This window comes from Prionailurus bengalensis, chromosome D1, assembly GCF_016509475.1.
Source record: "Prionailurus bengalensis isolate Pbe53 chromosome D1, Fcat_Pben_1.1_paternal_pri, whole genome shotgun sequence".
Taxonomy (NCBI): domain Eukaryota; kingdom Metazoa; phylum Chordata; class Mammalia; order Carnivora; family Felidae; genus Prionailurus; species Prionailurus bengalensis.
This window is the reverse complement of record NC_057346.1, coordinates 96,799,164-96,822,014: the sequence shown is the minus strand read 5'-3', so window position 1 is coordinate 96,822,014 and position 22,851 is coordinate 96,799,164. Positions and strand designations below refer to the sequence as shown.

The following is a 22,851-nucleotide window of genomic DNA, read 5'->3' as shown; positions in this document are numbered from 1 at the left end:
TCTTCCCGTTTTTATTTTGCGTCCTCAGCTGGCAAAATTAAAAGCTAGAAACGCCTAAACACTGCAATACTTTTTTTTTTTTTTTTTTGGACAAATCTCCTAGTGCTTAAAACTCAGAGCCTAAGAACCACAGCCTTGGTAAAGACCTATCTTCTGTATTGCATGTTTCACAATATTGAATTATTTCTTGATGGTTTCCTTCAAACAAGTTATGGAGCAGGATAAAAGTAAGTCTCAATTTATATTAAGCCAGTGTCAAAACAGCCTTAATTTCGAGTACGAAAGAAATACATTTTTTCAATCAACACCATGGTTATATCACCTTTTATTAAAACTAGTCATATTGCTATCAATAGGGTATCGGTTTAAAACTACAAGGCCACTTCTCTGTTATCATTACTGTTGTGGGAATAGCGTGTGATCACATACGTGAGCAGTATTGGTGCAGTGCAGAAACAGAAGAGGCTGGGGACTAAGCAAGCCACTTTCCTGGATAACGGTTTTAGTGACACCATAAGCGGCTGCCCATCTCAGTGTACTTTCTGGTCCATTTACCTTTATAAATCATACCATATAGCCTCCAGTATTTACATGCATTTAAACTGAAAAGAAATATGTATCAGAGGAAAGCATATTTTAGCAGGCTTCATGTGTCAAAAAGAACTCCATATTTCATGTCTTATTTTCATGTGATGAGCTACCTTTGAGCATAAAAAGTTCCATATAAATGTACAAGCCGGGACATACTTTTAGAAAAACTTCTAGTGATGTATACTGCAATATGTCCTCCCATAAGTGAATCAGTTCAGCTCCACTCCCCAAAAGTGTTTAAAAAAAATGGGGGGGGGGGTGGGGGAAGCTGGCCATTACTTTTTAAAGTATATTTCAGAAAAAATACAAAGATCATCATCGTTGGCATTTTGGCCAGACGAAACCACTGAAGCATTACGTCTGTCTCTGTTGTTCTGTGATTTGCTACAATCATGTTCCTTCCCATTACACTGTTCTTGCTAGTATTAGTTCTATGTCCATTTGATATGAGCATTTATATTAAACTTCAAAATAACTCCTGGTAGTATCCAGAATATATGTCTGGAATTCCTGAAAGCAACTTCTGCTCTCCTCCCAATTATGACAACATTTAGCCTTATTAGTAATTGATAAATGACAACCGCAGATTTTGGAGCGGGGGGTGTCTTGCCGTAATCCTGTGTAGGTTGGTGCACCCAGCCAAGCTACTCAGTGCAGTTATCAATGCTTAATTCTTCTTGGCTTTCTTCAGATAGCGAGCCCGTGTGGATTTGCCCATATTCGTGGTTATTTTAAAATACAGCCAGGTAGGCATGACTGAAATTATCGAGCCCTAGGGAAAGAAATGGGGAGATAGGTAATTACAGCCTATAATTTGAGCTAACTTAAAGCATCTGATCTTATGTTTTACTTTATTGTTGTTTTCTTTGTAGGTAACTTCTAAAATAAAACCACGCTGACAGCGTGGAACCTGCTTGGGATTCTCTTTCTCCCCGCTCTCTCTCTGCACCTCCCCGGCTTGTGCACACACCCACACCCACACACACTCTCTCTCTATCTCTCAAAATAAATAAACTTAAAAACAAAACACAACACAGATGCCTTGTTAGTAAGGCTAGACAATGCATATATGCTAATACATCACATGCTATTTTGTGACTCAGTGGGAATGAAAACCCCACAGCAAACTACTGATTTGAGACTTGAAAATCTACATACCATAAGAGAATGGATCAGGTATCCAGTGGTTCGGGACTGCAAGCCCACTGTTTTAATCGCAGACTTCACGAAGGTCTCTGCAGAGGGCGTATCCAGAGTGGGCTTTCGGATTTTAGACAGCTTTGTAGCTATGAAGAATGGCAGGACACTCTAGAAAGGCAACAGCCCCCGCCCCCCCAAAAAAACACACTGGTAATTAGGAAAGCAACTAATCCAGAATCTAATGACGCCTGATTGCTCTCAGTGGCACAAACGCAGACACCTTTTGGTGAAATCTAAAGTGTGTATCTTGAGAGAGAGAAGCACATGGAAAGCCAGCTTGAGAGGATACATGACAGATAAAGTAAATTGTAACAAGGCAATGTATCAATGAAACAATATGAGACTGAAAAAGTATTAAATATAAGCAGAAGTAAACGTCTGTGAACCTTTCAAAAGAAGGCAATGAACAAATCTAGAGGGCAGAGATTCCAGATAGGATACTCTTTCTACGCTGAATTGAGCACCATTACAAAACCACCACGTAGATTTTTGACATCTGATCCTCCTCAAGAGATGATGCTAATTGTCTTCACAATTTGTGGTTCATTAAGATGGTTCTACCAGCTTTGGTCCCTCTAAACTAAGCATTTCCCTTTCTCAGCCTTTGACAACCACTCTTCTTCCCTAGTTTATTATCATTCTGCATCTGAGCTTTATAAACTTTGCTACTAATAAGACAGGGCCACCTCGCCTTTTCTTTCTTTTGTTCTTTGTGGGGGAGACACTATGACCATATGGCAACAGCTTGGGTAAGCAAGGGACACTTGATGGGGGTGGTGTGGGATGACAGGTCTGAACACTACCTGTTAGAAGAACTTAACTAGTGTCAGGTTCTCTATTGCTTATGTTTGATACATTTGGACAGGATCCAACATAGAATATAAAGGAACCCTATTACAATGGTACTGAATCATGATGCAAAAGGACCCTTCTAGCTTGAAGTAACTTGGGCTTGTCTCTTCACCAAAGAGGGAATGTATTCTGTTTATCACACATGCATGAGAGGAAAGAGTACAAATTACAATGATATTTCTATTAAACAAAAGGATCCAACACCTGGTGGTCAAAATCAAAAACTTTACTAGAGGTACAGAAGTAAAATTGAGATGTGCACTAAGTAAACTAACGTCCCCAAAGTACCTCCATACCTGGGCAGACTTTGATTAGGTGACTCTTGGTTTTTGAGAATTTGTTTGTCACTATCCACCTATCTCCCACTTACGGAGCAAAAATATTTTGTCAAAAAGGCCTTTACTTTTAAAGCCATATTGCAGCAAGGATACAGTATATGAGAGCACAAACCGAAGAGAGATCTCAGACTAACACAGTATGAAATGTTTGCTGAGGCTCATACAACGGATAAGGAAAGAAAACGTTGTTCACCAAGCTGAGTAGCAAAAGCAAAGCAAAAGAAAGCATATGCACTGTGCTCTGTCTCAAATAATGAAGGCGCATAAGCAAGCCGTGTCACATCTCTGTCTCGGGTTTCCTGGTTACAGAAAAGTAAAGATCAAAAACACGTTCCCATTTACAGATCACAAGCCTGCCAAGGGCACCATAAAGTTTTAAGTGCCTCAGGATGAATATGGTCTGATAATCATACCTCCCGATTACACAATGAGATTATCACCCTCCCTCTCTCTGTAGATACATGGCAGAAATCAGATTAGTTTGATCTTGCAGAAGAATTAAGTCGCACTGCCTGGCTGAACCACTTGATGGCAGCACAAGTTAGCTCACCATTCAGCTAACCCATCCAGATAGGGAGCCTCCCAGCTCCAGAGGTGGAGACAGGAGACACATGCCTAGGAATCCCAACTTAATCAATGTCCTTCCAGTAAAGAAATGCCAATCCAATTCTGGAAAGGGTATTTATTAATTTCTGACAGTGGTTTAAAGTCAAGGCAATTAACGTGGGCTGGCAGAAGATGCAAAGGATTCAGAGATGAAATAACTTTAGAGCTCCGTCTTAAAGTGGAGGAGTTTGCCAGGTAAACAAACAAGTGGAGAATGTTTTGGGTACTGAGAATAGCAGGGGCAGAAAAAAGGAGAGAGAGAGAGAGAATGAGCGTCATGTTCTCAGGGAGCTGGGAGCTGTGCAGTGCGGTTCAAGTGTTGGAATTGTGTGAGGCAGGGGCAGGAGGAAAGCTACACTCAAAAGAAAACTAAACCCAAGCACTGGACAGTAGTGATTTCTAGAGCACAAACCCCAAGAAAACATGGCGTTAATCACCACTCTATTGCCAGTACTTAGAGCAGACCTAGCACACAGGAGGGGCGCACAGATTTCCTGAGTGACTTAGCAACAGAAAGTGTGTATCTTGAGAGTGTGCGCAGCACTGAAGAACTGTAGTGGGGTCCCCTTCCACTGCTGCAGTCCAGAAAATTAATTATACCAGTAAGTTGACAGTGTTAATATGAGAGGTTAGACCAAAATTTTAGATATTCTGAAGCTTAAGCAAGATCATCTATCTAAACCAAGATAAATGTATAGGTCTAGTTACTTGCCAAGACTTTAAAAAGGATATTTCAAAATGCTCAGCATCACTCATCATCAGGGAAATACAAATCAAAACCACAATGGGATACCACCTCACACCTGGCAGAATGGCTAACATTAACAACTCAGGCAACAACAGATATTGGCGAGGATGCGGAGAAAGAGGATCTCTTTTGTGTTGTTGGTGGCAATGCAAGCTGGCGCAGCCACTCTGGAAACCAGTATGGAGGTTCCTCAAAAAGTTGAAAATCGAACTACCCTATGACCCAGCAATTGCACAACTAGGTATTTATCCAAGGGATACAGGTATGCTGTTTTGAAAGGGTACATGCACCCCAATGTTTATAGCAGCACTATCGACAATAGCCAAAGTATGGAAAGAGCCCGAATGTCCATTGATGGATGAATGGATAAAAAAGATGTGGTGTATATATACAATGGAGTATTACTCAGCAATCAAAAAGAATGAAATCTTGCCGTTTGCAACCACATGGATGGAACTAGAGGGTATTATGCTAAGCAAAATTAGTCAGAGAAAGACAAATATATGACTTCACTCATATGAGGAATTTAAGATACAAAACAGATGAACACAACGGAAGGGAAGCAAAAATAATATAAAAACAGGGAAGGAGCCAAAACATAAGAGACTCTTAAATACGGAGAATAAACAGAGGATTACAGGAGGGGTTGTGGGAAGGGGGATGGGCTAAATGGGTAAGGGGCATTAAGGAATCTACTCCTGAAATCATTGTTGCACTATATGCTAACTAACTTGGATGTAAATTAAAAAAATAAATTAAATTAAAAAAAATAAAAAGGATATTTCAAGTTATTGTAAAAGAAATGTAACTCAAAATGTCATCAAGGTCCCTCCTTAAAAACTTCAACAAAAACACAATAAACAAGGGGGCGCGTGGGTGGCTCAGTTGGTTAACCATTCAACTTCAGCTCAGGTCATGATCTCGCAGTTCATGAGTTTGAGCCCCACGTCGGGGTCTGTGCTGACAGCTGGGAGCCTGGAGCCTGCTTCGGATTCTGTGTCTCCCTCTCTCTCTGCCCCTCCCCCGTTCACATTCCCTCTCTCTCTCTCTCTCTCTCTTAAAACAACAACAACAGCAACAACAAAAACAAAAGAAACCCCAAACAATAATTAATCCATTTTCCTGTCTACTCATGCAAACATTACAGTGAACTGGTCGAGTGTACTCACCCTTCTATAGTTAGTATTTTGGGCAGAACAAATTTTACAACTTGCTTAAGCTCAAAACTTTGCCACTATAAACACTACTCCTTGGAAACAACCTGGGTCTTCACAGCCATAGGTGCAGGCAAGTGCCCTGGTCTTCCAACTTAGAATCCCAAAGTGAAAATAACTAACTAGGCCATAAAGCAAAGCTGGTGATGTTTTGTACTTATTCAGCCTGTTTACAAGAAAAAAAAATTCCCTGAAGACAACCTGGTATCCCTTTTCTCATGCACTGGAGTAGCTTGCTTAGGTAATTTGGTCTTTACAAGACAATTTAGGGGGCCTTGCTCAGAAGAGGAAGGAAGGCCACTGGAACTTCATATCATGGAGTAATGGAAAGATGGAGCCCAACACTGTGCGGCAGATATTCAAGAATCAAATACTGAACCTTGTAATTTCAGGTGATAAAGTATCTCTCATACCGTCACCCGTGTACTAAACACATCTTCTTGAATTTAAAAATGACCAGAACAGGGGCACCTGGGTGGCTCAGTCGGTTAAGCATCTGACTTTGGTTCAGGTCATGATCTCGTGGTTTCTGGGTTCAAGCCCCGCGTCGGGCTCTGTGCTGAGAGCTCAGAGCCTGGAGCCTGCTTCAGCCTCTGTGTCTCCCTCTCTCTTTGCAGCCTCCCTGCTCGTGCTCTGCCTCTCTCTCTCTCTCTCTCTCTCTCTCAAAAATAAATAAACATTTAAAAAATTAATAATAAATGAATAAAAACAACCGGAACAACTCACAACCATGCTTTGGCAAACATGGATCCAGAGGGCACCGGGCTCCAGTCTATTTACACAATATGGAATTCTAGACACGATGTCTCATCTGCCTTTTAGGAGTATTACGTTCGACAGTGTGACTGGCTCACATTCTTAAGGCAGAGGCTGTGGCTCCTATGAGGCATTTTAGAGAATCTTTTCTCCTTACATCTGTGTATTCATCTTCCATTTCAGGATCTGATATCCTCCAGATCTAACTCTATACTTAGATCCTAGCTTTGGAGTTTGTGTTATTTCACTTGCAGACCATGAGATGAGCATTTCCACAAAAAGGCTGTTGCTTTTTACCTGGACTTCCTAGAAAATGTTAGGAAAAAGGAATCACTCTGATGATGCAGAGATCCCGGACTACATGGCATTGAGCGAAGGCCTCACGGTAACATTACCTATAAACCTTAACACCTAAGCCCCATATGAAGGGGTTAAAATGTTGTATGTTCTGTACAAAGAAAATCCTCCCCCCTTTTTTTAAAGTTTATTTATTTTGAAAGAGAGAGAGAGCAAGCAGGAGAGGGACAGAAAGAGAGGTGGGGGGGAGGGAGGGAGGGAGGGAGGGAGAGAGAAAGAGAGAGAGAGAGAGAGAGAGAGAGAGAAGATCAAGCAGGCTCTGCACTCTTAGCATGGAGCCCAATGCAGGGCTCGAACTTGTAAACTGTGTGATGATGACCTGAGCCGAAACCAAGAGTTGGACCTTAACTGACTGAGCCACCCAGGTGCCCCTGTACAAAGAAAATAACTTGATAAACACTGACTGTCTGATAATCTTACAAATGGCCTATTTCTGAATATGTGGAATTTATATGTTAACATTCATAGAACAAAAGGAGAAACAGAGTAATATCACAAAAAGCATTTATTTAACAACAAATATTTCCTGGGCACCTGGTAGGACACTGTTTTAGGCAGTGGAATATGGTTGTGAACAAAAGGAAAGTCCCTAATCTTACAGAGCTTACATCTGGGGCGGGGGTGGGGGCCCACAGACTACAAACAGTAAAAAATGTATGCTATATTGGGAGGCAATAATAAAAAGGAGAAAGAAAAGTAAACCTGAGTAGCGACAGAGGTGACAGCAGCTGTTCCTGCAGGTGACCAAGAAAGACCTCTCTGATGTGGTGACAAAGATGTCAATCTTTGCTTATATGAGCTAGCAAAAAGGCTATCTGGTTAAAGATCCTTTTAGACTGCAAGAACAGCAAGTGCAAAGGCCCTGAGGTGGACATGTGCTTGGAGTGTTTGAGGAACTTCAAGGGGACCAGAGATATAGCGGCGGGGGGAGGGGTTGGGAGGGGGCGAGATAATGTGGAACGTCTGAAATCAGAACATGGCAGGTCCTAAGAATTCATGCTTTTACTCTGAAAGAAATGAAAAGCCACGGGAGAATTTTTTTTAGTAGAGAGGTAAAATGTCCTTGATTTAGCTTTAAAGAGATGACTGTGACTGCTGGGAGCAGACTGGGGCTACAGGCAAGGATGGGAGTAGGGAGGCTGAGGAGGAAGGGACTGCAGAATGTCTAGGGCAAGAGATCGTGACAGCTTAAATTACTGGTAGCAGTGGTGGTCACAAGAAGTGGTCAGATAGTGGATAAACCGAAGTTGCTAGGATTTCCCAATGGAATGAATTTGAAATATGAGAGAAAGAGGCAGCGGGGTATGAGGTGGGAGAATGTCAGTGTTGAAATCAGACAGCCTTGACCACATACCAGGTGTCTGATCTGACCAAAATACTGAGATTCAGTTTCTTCCTTTGCAACTGGGGGAGACAGCATCTTCCTTACTGTGCTATTGTGAGGATTAAATAAAATACTGTCAGGTAAAGAATGTGGAATTTGAACCCTGGTATGTATTTGCAATTACTTTCTAAGTTTTAGAATATGTATATTTTTCAGGATAAATTTAGAAAGAAAAACTTGGCTGAATTTTTATAGCTTGTAAGGATGCCGTATTTATAAAGAATGACTATTGAGATAACCACCTGGATGTGTCAGTTGTTTCTGGACTTACTACCTCTTACGTTTTAAAATTATTGCCCCTTAAGTTTTTACTTCTTGTGGGGCAACACTGTTTTAAGGGGCCAAGCAAAAAAGATGTTACCGATGACAAACATGGAGAGTCACCTGGCTGGAAGGGACTGGAGACCACAGATCCCAACAGGACTAATGTTACTGTTCTTAAGCCATTTCTCAAAGTTGGTGCAATTGACCAGATATGATTATCTCCTGGGAGAATTATATTGCTTTATAGTTCTACTTAGATTCCATCTGCACTAACAAAGACACACTCCATTACCTTCTTTTATTGGCATTGGCAATTAAAAAGAAGAATGGATGAAGAATTCTGTTTTCAATCCCAATAGCCACTTCTTAGTATTTGGCTTGCTAGCTCTTTGAAGCCCAGTAGATCCATATGATTACTTTAAGCTATAAAATATTTAACAAAATATAAAAGAGGAAATATCTTCTTTCATTTAAAAAAAAAACTTGAATTTTGTCTTCTCCGTCATCTCTATGTGTCTTATTTATTTTCTAAATTTATTCTGATTACTACATTTAGCTGAATTAACAAAGCCACCAACTCTCATCACCCAAGAGGACCAAAGCACTGGAAGGTGGTAACTTAAGAGAAAGGGGGGCCAGGTGAATGTCCCCATTATGGTTAAGTTCACCTCGAAACGGAGTATTCTTCTGCAATTTCCTGCTAAAAAAAAAAGGAAAGAAAGAAAACCCATTTCATTTTCAGGCCTGCTGAAACCTGCAACTGTCTTCTCTGGGTTTAGTGGTCTCAACCTGTGTCCTCGTCTGTCCTCTGATAACGAGCCAGGTAAACTGAACCCTAAGGGATGGCTTTAGAGACTTGGCTTCCCAGGAGGAGAACTGTATGGTGCAGAGAAACAGAAAGAACACAGACTCCAGAGTGATTCGAACCCAGGCTACAAATCCAGAGCTCAGTAAATTCCCCGCACTCGCCAAAGTTCTTGAACACGTCACCCTTCTCTAGTTTCTTCGTAGCGCTTATCACTCCGCAAGGTCATCCCATTCATGTATTTGTTTACTTGTTTATTGTCTGTCTCCCCACTAAACCTAAGTTCTACCACACCCATCTGTCTCTGTCTTTTTGCCACTGTATCCCCAATTACCAGACTACTAGGCACACTCTAAATATTTCTTGATTGAAGAAACGTGGCACACAATATATACCTCTACTTTTGGACCTGCTATCCCTCGTCTTTGTAATGTGCTTTCACGATCTGTCTTCTCGTTGTGTGTGTGCCTTGAGCCTTGAGGACAAGGTCTGTGTCTGATTCACTTTTGCTGCCTCCCTGCCTAGCTAAGGACCTGTCAAATAGCAGGCATTCGCTGTCTGACAAACTGGATTGACCTTAGGCGAGTGACATGACTCCTCTTGATTCTTAGTTTCCTACTTGTCAAATGGACCTAGGTTAATGTCCACTTCAAATAAGATAACAAAATGGTTGAAAACTTGGAGCATATTGTAGATATTCAAAACATGCAAATGTCTTTCTTCTTCACACTGGTGTGTCATTTTAGTTTCCAGTGTTCTTACATATGCCCCATCCTTTGTCCCCATTTGCCAGAAGGGGAGGCTAAGGCTCAAAGTAATGAAGCAGCTTTCTGTAGGTCAGATGACCAATGACTGACGATATCAGAACTAAAACCTTCGTTTGCTGATGCCAAGCCCAGCGTCCCTTCCTCACTGCCTTTAAGCATACCAGTCAGTAATTAACATGGTCTGCATAAAACCATGGCCTGGGGCACCTGGATGGCTCAGTCGGTGAAGCATCCGACTTCGGCTCAGGTCATGATCTCAGGGTTCCTGAGTTTGAGTCCTGCATCTGTCCTCCTCTTGCACTCTCTCAAAGTAAATAAAAAACATTAAAAAAAAAAACAAAAACAAAACCAACAAACAAAAAACCATGGCTTGGATTGAGGAAGCTGTGACTTCTTGCTTCGAAATGACCAAATATCCAGACAGGGCTTCATGAATTCCTTAGCATCAAAAACCCCTTTCATACGGCAGGTTTGCAAGGCATCACCATAGGATGCTAACTCCAGGAGCAACTGTGATAGGGTGCAGGGTGTCTGCGTGGTCTTACAGTGTCTCCCCACAGGTTGCTTATTAGTGCAAGGGAAAAAGACAGTAACTATACAGCAGAGAAAGTGGGTAACACCTTGACTGAAGCAACAAAATCAACACCAGCGGTGAAGGACAGATGGATATTGTGTGTCCCTAGATGTGAATCCCTGAGAAAGATACAAACTCACATGTATAATTTTGGCTAGGAAAGCATAACGTGAATCCAACCATGAGGAAACATCAGATACATGCCAAATACGGAATGTTCGATCAAAAAGAGCAGGAGGAATATGGTGCTCTTCAAAAATGTCAACGTCACAAAGGCAAAGAAAGGCTGTGGACATATTCCAGATTCAAGGAACTAAGGAGACAGAACAACTATGTACTATGTCATACCCGGTAATGTAGACGGAATTCTTTACTGGAGGATAAAAAATGCTATAAGGATTATTAAGGAGTCAAAAACTGGAATACAGATGGAAGATTAGATAAAAATGTTACATCCGTGTTAACTCTGAAGTAGATAACTGCGTTGTGGTTACACAAAAGGATATCCTTATTCTCTGGAAATGCACACTAAAGTATTCAGAGGTAAAGAACCATGATGCATGCAACTTACCTTTTAATAATAAAGCAAACAGTAAAATGCGTAACGTTAAGTGACTCTGGGTAAAGGGGATTGGAGTGTCCTTTGTATTATTCTCTGACAACTTTTCTGTAGATTTGAAATTATTTCTGAATAGAAAGTTTTCAAAAAAAACAAGGTTTGTGAAGGTTTTCCAGAAGAAGAGTTCAAGAAGGTGGCTGTCCTGGTCTTAGCTATTTCTTACACTTTTTCAGCATCCATGGCTAGTTGGTACATGGCATACAGAAGGAGCTGGTCCTGGGGCCCATCAACTAGCCGGTCAGATCACTTTGGATTTTGCCCTTTGAAAGAGTTAAGCATAATTCTGACTGGGCTTTAATTACAGGACAATAATGAGAACAGATAGTCCTCACCAACAGAGCACGCTTTTGATATGGTTGACTCAAGAATGAACTTCTTACCTTCAATTCAAAACTCAAAAGCACAGATGGAATTTATCAGGTCCCAAATTCACCTTTTTTTCATTTATTGTCTCTACTGTTCATTTGCCTTTCCAGAAAATGCTTATTTAATGGCAAATCTGAATTCATGGAAGGAAATGTTGAATGCTCTCACAAAATTATAGGAAAGAAAAAAGCAAAAAATATGAATAAGGAATTAATATAAAAAAGCTAAATTCAAAAAACAGACTCTCTTCCTCTCCCTAAAGAACAATCTAATATATATTCACACAGAGGTAGACCTGAAAAGACAGCTTTCCTCCCAAGGATTAGAAGAAACAAATTTGGCAACATGGCATTAGCCCGGAAACCCTCTAGATACAGAGGTTGACAATTCAAGACCAGAGGCATATGGCAGCAAGAGAAGCTCAAAAAAGCCCTTAAAACGAATGTCTGTGTATCGCAAAGCATGGCCATGTACAACCAGAGTCTCCCGTGATACCAAGCAAAAGGCAGGTCCCTAGTATGCCCCCAATCACATGTGCCATTAGCAACACAGAGGCAAACAAACAAACAAACAAACAAACAAACAAAAATCCAGATCTCAAGAATACATTGAAGCAGGAGGGCGGGGGAGGGGGCGGGGGGGGAAGAGCAGGAGGGGGCCAGAGCGTATCAGGCTGAAGTATATAATAAAAAATAGGAGGGCAGAAGGAAAGGCACATCACATGCTGACATTCGCTTTCCCAGGGCTGGTGAAGTGTGGCCTGAGCCCTGAACGACGGATACGGGTCACAGGCTCTGGGAGATGGGGAGATGGGGCGTGAAGAGGGAAAGGCGTGCCTGCAGAGAAGGCAGTCCTGGACCCTGCTGAGGGCAGAGCAGGTACCGGGCAGCACAAGGTCCACTCTGGCGATGGCCCCGTGGAGCCTGGGTTCAATCCTGAACCTTGCGGGCAGCCACGGGAGGACTATGAAGGAAGCAACATCACCTGCCTAGGATTTTAGCAAGATCACCCAGCAAACAGTACGTGGGATGGAGTGGAAGAGGAAATCGTTGATAAATACTCCTGGGCCAAAAAAATGTGCAGACATAAAACACCACCGATGAAAAACCAACCATTTTTAACTCAGCTTCATTTAGACCAGATGTCTTTGTCCCTTTGGTCAGAACGAGTACAAGATTCTGTTCTATCTACTTCAGCATTCTGATGTGCTCGCACAGAAATGACAACTCTACTTTCTCTCACAAACATGTGAGTTTTTATGTTTTCACCAGATTCACACTGCATTTAAACCTTGATTGAATCTATTTGAAGGAAGACAATGATCAATGAAATTACATAATTGATATTCATTCCGGGGGAAAAAACAAGTTTATCAAAGTTAAATATTTCAAAAAACAAATGCTAATGTGTTTTTCCAGTAGCTTCTAGACACAGCAGATTAATAGGCAGAGAATATGGAGAAAAGATCTTTGAGGCAAGCAAGCTGTGGGAATGAGAGAGGAGGCAGTCTTGTCTGTTCAGAGAATTTTAGAAACCGCTCATCTGTGCTCACAGAGTGGAATATTCCTTTTTGTCATTCAAACACTTCCAGCTTCCGGCCTTGCTGCCTGATGGTCACCCGCCAATGGATCTGTAAGATTTCTGCTTAGTCTCAGTAGGTGTTTAAAAATTACTAAATTAATAACTTGATGACAACCGATTCCTCAGAATGAGAAAATGGCACAACACTGTGTGGCATGTGGCACCTTACCTCCCATGGATGCTCTACTGGTTTCCTTGTTACCAAAATATACCACATTCTACACAGCAGATTTCAGCTGTGAGCACTGACATGACAGGGTCAAGGGGGGAAGAGGGAGTATGGCAGTTGGGTATAAAATTCAGGATTCTCGAAAACCCTGTCTTCCTCCTCAGTGTACCCTACATTTATGGGAAGCTGCAAATCAAAATAACACCACAGGGCTAGGACATCTAAGGACTACTTGGGCGAGACCCCAGGTCAGGGTATAGAAGTAGCAGACTGTAAGATGGTCCTGGAAGATGAGGAAACATTCATCTAACCTTCCCTTAACTACCACTCCCTCTCACTGTGGGTGACTGAGCTACTATATCCACTCACAGAAGAAAAGGGTTTAGAAGCTAGATTCAGACAACACTTTAGGGATCTTTTTTTTTTCTTTAATATGAAATTTCTTGTCAAATTGGTTTCCATACAACACCCAGTGCTCATCCCAACAGGTGCCCTCCTCAATGCCTATCACCCACCCTTCCCTCCCTCCCACCCATCACTTAGGGATCCTGACTGTCTAAAGATCCAAGGGAGCAAATGGAACTAGGCAGCCAATCACATTCTGATTCCATAACTCCCTGAGCATAGAAGGATCCAATGTGTTCAATGCTGTCCTAAAGGCCTCGAGTAAGGAGGCCAGTGATGAAGAACAAAGGCTTTGGTGCCAAACAGACTTGGATTTGAGTCCTGGTTCCACATGGATGAGTGGCTTAACCTCTCTAACTCCAATTTCCATAAATTTAAAGAAGATGATAATCACACCACCTTATGAAGTCGTTATGAGATGAAATGAAATAAATGGATGCATATAAAGGGCTTAGCCCTGTGCCTGAAAGTAACGCCTCAACTACTAGCTATTAGATGTTTGATCATCTGGGGCTTTGGAATGCAAAAATCTAAATACTAGGCTTGCAGTAAGGAAGCCATGAAAAACAATGGGGTGTGTGAACCAGTAGGGGCAGGTCGTGGGCAGGAGCAGGAAAGGGGGAAGAATTGCAAGCCTCTCCCAGGACATTGTTGAAAACGTGCCTAAGCATGGAAATACTGTGAGCCATTATTTCTTTGTATTGAACAATAGCTGATTGGAGACAGATACTCATGAAAACTCCTACATTTGCTTCCTTTCATATTTTGTATTGTATCTTCACAGCTCTGTATCTGTTAGCTATATGATCAAATCAAAGGTCTCTACAAAAATTAAGTCAAATTGGATCAAAGGCCTAAATGCAAAAGCTAAAACTATAAAACTCTTAAAACAAAACACAGGGGGAAGCTTCATGACATGGGATTTGGCAATGATTTCTTGGATAGGACACCAAAAGCACAGGCAATGAAGGAAAAAATGGATAAACTGACTACATCACAATTAAAAACTTTTGTGCATCAAAGGACACTATCCATAGAGTGAAAAGGCAACCCACAGAGTGGAAGAAAATATCTACAATCCATCTATCTAATAAAGGATTAATATCCAGAATATATCAAGTACTCCTACAATTCAAAAATAAAAAGCAAGCAACCCAATTAAAAACGGGTGAAAGACTTGAATAGCAGTTTCTCCAAAGAATATATAAAATGGCCAATAAGCGGCTGAAAAGGTGCTCAACGTCACTAGTCATTGGGGAAATGCAAATCAAAACCACAGTGAAAGACCACTTCCTACCCATTAGGACCTCTATTATTTAAAAACAAAAACAAAACAGAAAATAAGTATTGGCAAGGATATGAAAAAATTGGGAGCCCTGGGGCATTGCTGTGGGAGTATAAAATATGTAAGCTACTATGGAAAAAAGGCAGTTCAGAGAATAGAAATATAGATATAAATAAAATTACCACCTGATCCAGTGACTCCACTTCTGGGGACATATGTACAAGAACTGAAAGCAGGGTCTCAAAAAGACAGGCGTACCCCTCACGTTCACAGCCACATTATTCACAGCAGCCAAAAGGCGAGCGCAAGCTGAATGTCCAACAACATATGAATGAACAAACACAATGTGGTGTATACATACCATGTAATTTTATTCAGCCTTAAAAAGGAAGGAAAGTCTGACACATGCTCTACAACATGGATGAACCCTGAAGATGTTATACGAAGTGCGATAAGCCAGACATAGAAAGACAAATACTGTACGATTCCACCCATAAGAGGTACCTACGCTAGTCTGATTCAGAGAGACAGAGAGTAGGACGGAGGTTGTCCAGGGCTGGGAGAGGGGGAAGTGAGGCGTGACTGTTTAATAAACACGTTATTTCAGTTTTGGAAGATGAAAAGTTCTGGAGAGGATGGTGCTAATGGCCGCACAACAATGTGAATGTACTTAATGCCACTGAAACAAATACTTGAACGTGATTGAAATGGTATTTTCTGTTATGGACTTTTACCACAATTTAAAAAAAAAAAAGTTAAAACTCACTACCACACCTAAGGCATCCTGGTACACGCGGTCATCCTTGCTCTGCACAGAGTGAGTTTTACTCAGCCCTCCACCTTCCCCCGTGGTTATTACCCAGTGGCTCTGGGAACACAGTCACCACACGCCTTGAACACCTGGCAGCTAAGAGATACGGATGGTCTAATTTTCTCAAAATAAAACTGTAAAAAAAATAAAACCGTGCGTTTAGTTCTACTTTAAGTACCCCTACTTAAGAATTCTAGGGGATAACTTTTTTAAAATCTAGACTTAAAGTGCATAAAAGAAAAAGAAATCATGTCTTCAATGGTGTGCTAACGTCACACTTTCCTTAGGAATGTGATTTTCTTTCGTTGCCAAGACAGCAACAGTTGCTGTGGAAACCACACAAAAACAGGGATATGCAACTGAAACATACCCCACTCACCTGCACAAAGATGCCCTTGCTCCTGTACTCCTCATGGAGGCACTGAGAGAAGAAATCCACAAAAGCCTGGGATGGGGTGGGAGTGGGAAGGAAACACGCATATTACATCAATCGGCCTGATTTGTAGCCATGGCAACAAAAATAACAAACTAACCATTTAACACTCGAGTTCCTAATCATTCTTTTTATTTCACATACAGAAGAGACCTTAAAGAAAACACCTCAAAACCTCAAGTCGTTTTTATCTGCCACTAAATTAAGTATTTTCTTACCAACTAGAATCTCCAGATCAAATTGTGACTTAGCCAGAAAAGGGTCTTCTCTTCCCTTTTTTCAGAAAATGACTTTCCAAGAAGAAATATTTTATTATATAACAAAGGACACATTCCTCCTCCCCACTTGCCATTCAAACAGAAACACAATATGAATTCCGTTCAACTCTCCTCTATAGGGATTTTGTTGTCAGTAAAGAAAAGAAAAGAGCAAGCTTCCTCTTGGTCCTTGGGGATGGCAAGATCCAAGAAGCGTACGGATGAATGTGACAGCCCATCTTCTTCTGCTAGTACAACTTTAAATCTATTTGTAAAATATAATGTACCATCTTTCAAGTATGGACTCAACCTCAGGCTTAAAATGCCAAGTATCAATGATGACTCTTCGAGGCTCCCAACTAATAACAGTCTTGTGGCCACGTGGAGCAGAACAGGTGAGAAGCTAGAGTTCAACAATCACTTCACAAAACAGGGTGTTCATTTGAAACCTCCCTCCTGTATGTTTCAGATACAGAAAGCAAGTAGATTGCAGGAGTGGGGCGTGGAGCCAAGCTTTTTCAAAACAGTAGTCACTGTTCATGATTTTCCCGTGGACAAAGGGCCAAATGAAAAAGAAAGCAGGAGTTTTGCTCTGTTCCTTCTCTGACATATCACAAGTTCTTAGAGTATTAGATCGTGCTCATTTTTCCCTAAAAGCTAGTTTAACTTGAGCGTCTCAATGGTCATTTTCATTTCAGGGATGTATCCTGTGCCTCAACAATGTATATAAAGATGCTATGGACCTGGAGGCAGCAGGAAACGTATTCTAAATGATTTTTCCTACTAGTAATGTGAACAGGTGAATGGTGATAGTGTATAAAATTATGACATCTTACAGAGAGTTCTAGAAAATTCTTGTCTCCCTCCAGAAGTGACAATTCATATCTATGAATTCTGAATAATGTGGCAAAATGCTCACACTCTCATCCAGGCTTATCTTGCGCCTACTGTGTGTATTTCTATCCTGACCGGCTGCAAATTCTTCCACTAAGCTCTGCAGAGTGGCAACTTTTGCTGGATGGAGTGGACTCTCATTCATGGACCAAATCCCCAATCATTAACATCGTGTTCTGATCAACTGATCTAACTGGCCCAGACCAGCTCTCTCTCTCTGGGACGTACAAACACAGGCATACCGCACTTCCTTGCATTTCCCTTTACTGTACTTCACAAGTGCCGTATTCTTTACAAAATCGAAGGTTTATGGCAACCCTGCCTCAAGCAAATCATCGGCACCACCTTTCCAACAGCATCTGCTCACTTCCTGTCTTTGTGTCATATTTTGGTAGTTCTCCTAATATTTCAGTCTTTTCTTTATTATTGTATGTGTTATGGTGATCTGTGTTCAGTGATTACCACATGTTGAAAGCTCAGATGACGTCATTTTCTAGCAATAAAGTATTTTTAATTAAAATATGTGCTCTGCTTCTCTAGACATAGCGCTATCGCACACTTAATAGACTACAGTATAAACGTAGCTTTTTTTTTTTTTACCTTGACCCTAGTGTAAACATAATTTTTATATACACTGGAAAACTAAAACACTCATTTGACTTGCTTTATTGTGATGATTCACTCTATTATGGGGGTCGGGAACCAAGCTGGTAATAACTCTGAGGTATGCCTGTACCAGTTTCAAAACCAGTCGACTACTAGGAGAAAAAACCATCTGTGGATCTGAGATCACGGTGCCCCATTCCTTTCCTTCCCAGTCCGTTTGAAAACAGCCAAGAACAGAACTTCAAGAAGCTTCCATGCTTATTTCTCAGACCGAAAAGTATTCCTCATTCTCATTCTGACATGATTCACTAAAAAATTGTTCACCTTGGTCGCAGAGTACATGGCCAACAGTGGAACAGGGACTAGGCCGCTGGCAGAGGAGATGTTCAGAATGGCCCCTTTCGATCTAAAAAGGAAAATGCACCAAGTCAACAGAATGAAATCATACACGCAACCATTTGGAAATTACAGACTGAGATACAGAACTACCTGAAACAGAAGAACATAGCTGTTTTTCTAGCACACATCACTCCTTCCTTGCCTTTCATCAGCACATGATACACTCGGTCAGTGAATGAGGCATAACTCAATCAACTAAAAATAGCTCCTGTTTGCAATTAGCTCATTTCTGTTTTAGCAATGCAGGGCATGACCAGATCAGAGCTACAGTCTCCTCGAGTTAATCTCTCCTGTCTGAGGTCTTCTCTGGCCACATCACCAAGAATCCTCATTCTTGGAAATGCTCTCATAATCTTCTGATGCCTTTATTCTGGCTTATCATCCATCACATACTACCTTACTGTAGTATTTAATCACTGTATGTGTATACATGCTTTTCTCCCTCAACAAAACCATAAGCTTCTGGACACCATAGCCCTTGTCTTACACTTTTCCTCAAAACCTCCTGCACAGTCATGAGCATGTAACAGGTACTTAACGAAACCTCCTGGCAATGAGTGAACAGTTATGTGCTGCCCTCCTACTTCCTCTGGGTTGTAGATATTCAGGCCCTAAACAAAGAGCTGACTGAAAAGTCAGGTGACTCTACAGGAGATCAAACCATATTCTCTGGCAAAGGGCAAAGGGCAATTCTACAGTAACTCCTAGAGATTACTGAAAACTAAAAGTCAGAAAGTTACCAGGAATTACTAATTTCATTAATGAATGAATATTAATCGGAGAAAAGCAATGCTGTAAATACACTAGTTGTTAGCAAGTACATAAGGGTTGGGTAACATGTGGAATTAGGGTTTTAGGAATTTTAAACAGAATTAACAACCAACTCCTCCCTTCCAAACCCATTCTTCCCAGAGGAGGGAACGGGGGTGGGGGGGTGGGGGGGGGCACGCTGCCAGTCCCCTCCAGCCACTGCAAACAACCCTACCAACTTCCTATCCTCCCAGTGAGGTTCCTTTTCTTCCACGCAGATTCTCACTGTTCTCTGAATTTACCTCCCCCAAGATCTATTTTTTCAGTATTTTTTTTAAAAAAGGACTATACAGACCCTTTTTATGCAAAATAATAAAAGAAACATGATTAAATGGCATCTAAGTTATTTTAGACGCAAATCTGAAAAGAAATAATCCCCAAAGGTCACCCAGTCCATCTGCCAGCCTCTAGGCGAGATGCCACTTCAACCATCAAACAGAAGTCTGGACCCTCCGTTTACTGTGTCACTGGAAACAAGGTGTCTTTGGTTTTAGATTTTGAACTGAAGTGCTTACTAGTAATATTCCTAAGCAATGAAATCCGCTCACATTTTGGTCACAGAAATCAAATCTCAAATCTAAAAACGTTATATTAGGGTTTTAAAGAAAGTTGGAAATATTTAGTCAATGTATTGGTTGTATCATTCTTGTGTGTTTTGCTTGTGTCTCAGAGACAGAAAAAGCCTTTTCGTTTTAAATATTGATAAGAGAGTAAGAGTGTCTATCAGGAGTTAGAACCCTATCACCCGAAGATAAAAAAAAACAGTAATCAGCAACGACTATCTAAGATTTTGATTTTATCTATATTTGTGAGAAACTCCTTTGATCAAATTTGACTAAAAGCCACTTTGGTTACTGGAGACTTTAAATGGAGTATTAATTTATGATGTTTAGAACATCTTTATCTTTTCAGGGTGTTAAAAATGTTCTCAAATTAGATTCTGGTGACGGTTGCACAGCTCTGTGAACATACTAGAAACCACCAAATTGTATACGTTAAGTGGGTGGGTTTTAGGGTATGTGAAACATATCTCAATAAATCTGTAAAAGAAAAAGAGAGAGAGAAGTCTCTTTATGATATATTGTAATGTGTCACCTTTAAACTCAGAGAGTGTCCCAATCAAGTGCATGCTAAGAGAGCTATGGTATCTTACACATCCCAGAATGCTTCCTGAGAAGTAACCCCAGATCCCAACAAGTTGCACCCCCTTCCTGAGCCCTATGCATCCTTCTAGCTTTTAGGTAGCATTTTCCTTTAACTTCTCATACAACCAGGAACTGTTACGGCCTCACTCATTCAGAGCAAACGAAGAAAGAAGCTAGTTGCAGAGGATGTTGTTTTTCACCAAAGCTGTAGTATATCACTATTGTTTTCACCTGGATTATGTGCTCCCTTATACTTAGATTGGCTGGAGCGATTACATGTGCCCTTGAACAAAAATCTTATTTTTTTTTTATTTCGTTCCTCACAAATGAGGTACAACCTAAAAGTCTTCCAAAATTAAAGTTTAACGTTATCAAATATATTTTAAAAATTAAATCTGGATCTCATCAAAACACACTCTTAAGACTTCACTCAACAAAGCCATGATTTCAATCCAGGAAAATGTGTTTAAAGACAGTAAAAACTTCTTTCCTGTTTTCAAAAATAATAGACTAATAGTCAAATATGTCACAAGTGTGCAGGGATGCTCCTTTAATTGCTTACTCCTTGAGGCAACTAACATCTTTGTTTTGCCAATAATATACACTGATTAAAATTTCTGGGAGGTAGAGTTTGTTTGAATTCATGAAAAGTCAGAATTTGAGGGAATGTTATTCAAAACAAAGTATTTGCACTCTAGCATATATTAAACAACCCCAAGACCAACAAAGTCTCGAGCAAGAATGCACTGGACCTCAGGAAATACAATGATGGCATTTATAATTGTATCATAATGACAGCAGTGAGACACCTCTCTACGAAAACCCTGTGCTAACGAGAAGCACACGTGTTTGTCTAGCAAAAACCTTCCTCCCACACCCACACCCACAACAGCACAGAATTCTCTCTTTCTCTCCAAGGGTAATAATATTCAACTGAGTTTTGTCTGAATCATAAACAACACGCGGGTGGAGCCGTCTTAATCCTTGTACTGTATACAGTATCTATCCTTCATGTAGAGATGGGGATGAACATTTGGGGCTGCAAGGCACAAAGGACTCGTCTTTAAAATCAACTACTTTGTCTGGCTCTAATCCTCCATCTAAGCAGAATTAGTGACGTCAAACCAGTTTCCATGGCACAGGCCGACTCACGACAGCTCTGTTATATCAAGCAGAAGGACAAAATGGGCTGCGCTTAATTGCACACGAAAACAAACATAAAACCGAACCTTAGTTAATCTCTCATTTTCCGGGGACTTGGGGAACAATTCTAAGATTGGAAGGTACATTAACAATATTTGCTGAAGTTCCATAATGAAGACTCATGTTGCTCATACTTCATACTTTCCAGTTTGTTATGACAAACATCCAAATAAACAAGTCAAGTAATCTTTTCTGTGATATAACATTCTTCATTCATCACACTGCTTACTTGCTAACAGCCACACGATGGTGTCTCAGTGGTACAAATTACTGAGGGCCCTCCAGAACTAAAATACTGCAAAAACAAAGCAGAAACACCACTGCTGATAAGGAAGCACCTTTTCATAGAAATATATTCTCTTCAATTACTAGCCCTTTCACAAGCCAAACATTAAACGCACCCAACCCTATAAAATTCAGCATCTTGTAATTACAGCTTCCTGCAGCTATGCCGTCTGATAGAATTCCCTCAGACCTGTGAAAGCCCCATCCTAATACTCTCCTTCATTGTCACTTGGATAAAAAAAATTGCCAAGCAGTGGCACCTGGGTGGCTCAGTCAGTTAAAAGTCCAACTTTGGCTCAGGTCATGATCTCATGGTTCGTGGGTTCAACCCCTGCATCGGGCTCTGTGCTGACCTTGTGGAATCTGCTTGGGACTCTCCCGCTCCCTCTCTCTGCCCTCCCCTGCTCTCTCTCTCTCTCTCAAAATAAATAAACTTAAAAAAACAATTGCCAAGCCTTTATTTTCCTATAAATGCTCCACTACTCCATCAGACTGTTGCAGTATCCTTGTCTACAGCTCTATGAAACTACTACTGCCATAGAGGAAGTGATAGGTCTCCTTTGAATAAGTCACTGATTTCCACCTTCCTCAGGTACCTTCTGCTCCACAATGCAGGGGAGAGAGATAGGGAGGTGTTACGTGCTACCATGAAGAACTGGGACACGGGGTTGACTCCAATGGAGGGAACTAACTGTACTCAGAGAGTTTGACGACAGGCAAGGGAGATTGTGCAAAAAAGACTCCATGACACTTCTTCCTATTTCCATTTCTTATCAAGGAGTGCATAAATGTACTCCGGAGAGCCATAATTTTTTTTTTTTTTTTAAAGCTTAAACACAACACTGAAATTGGTAAAGACAATTCTCTAAGAGACTCTCAAGAAGACTAAGAAACATATCAAAACAGAGTCCTTGGTCAGAAAAGAATCCTGGAACAGAGGGGTCAGACATATAATTAGAACCAGCAATCCAAATACATTATACAAATCCTGCTTTGCTGGAGAAAGTTTGCAAACATTTACCACATGAAAGAGAACTGCCTGCCCTAAAACACCATAACATGTCATAATTCCACCTTAAGCAATACAGTATGAAAGGGGCTATTTTTAGCTTTTCCATGGTTGTTAT

General features: G+C 40.9%; 1 protein-coding gene across 1 annotated transcript in view; it reads right to left on the bottom strand.

The window, feature by feature from the left end:
* Nucleotides 1-308: 308 nt before the first annotated feature.
* The window catches only part of HSD17B12 (hydroxysteroid 17-beta dehydrogenase 12), a 167,706-nt gene continuing 145,163 nt past the window's right edge, over nt 309-22,851 (bottom strand). The window contains exons 8-11 of the mRNA XM_043580997.1: nt 18,207-18,288; nt 16,072-16,137; nt 1,750-1,899; nt 309-1,363 (exon numbers count right to left, since the gene is read on the bottom strand). Of these exons, the coding sequence (XP_043436932.1) occupies nt 1,259-1,363; nt 1,750-1,899; nt 16,072-16,137; nt 18,207-18,288 (403 nt within the window). The 3' untranslated portion in view covers nt 309-1,258. The remainder of the gene's footprint in view (nt 1,364-1,749; nt 1,900-16,071; nt 16,138-18,206; nt 18,289-22,851) is intronic.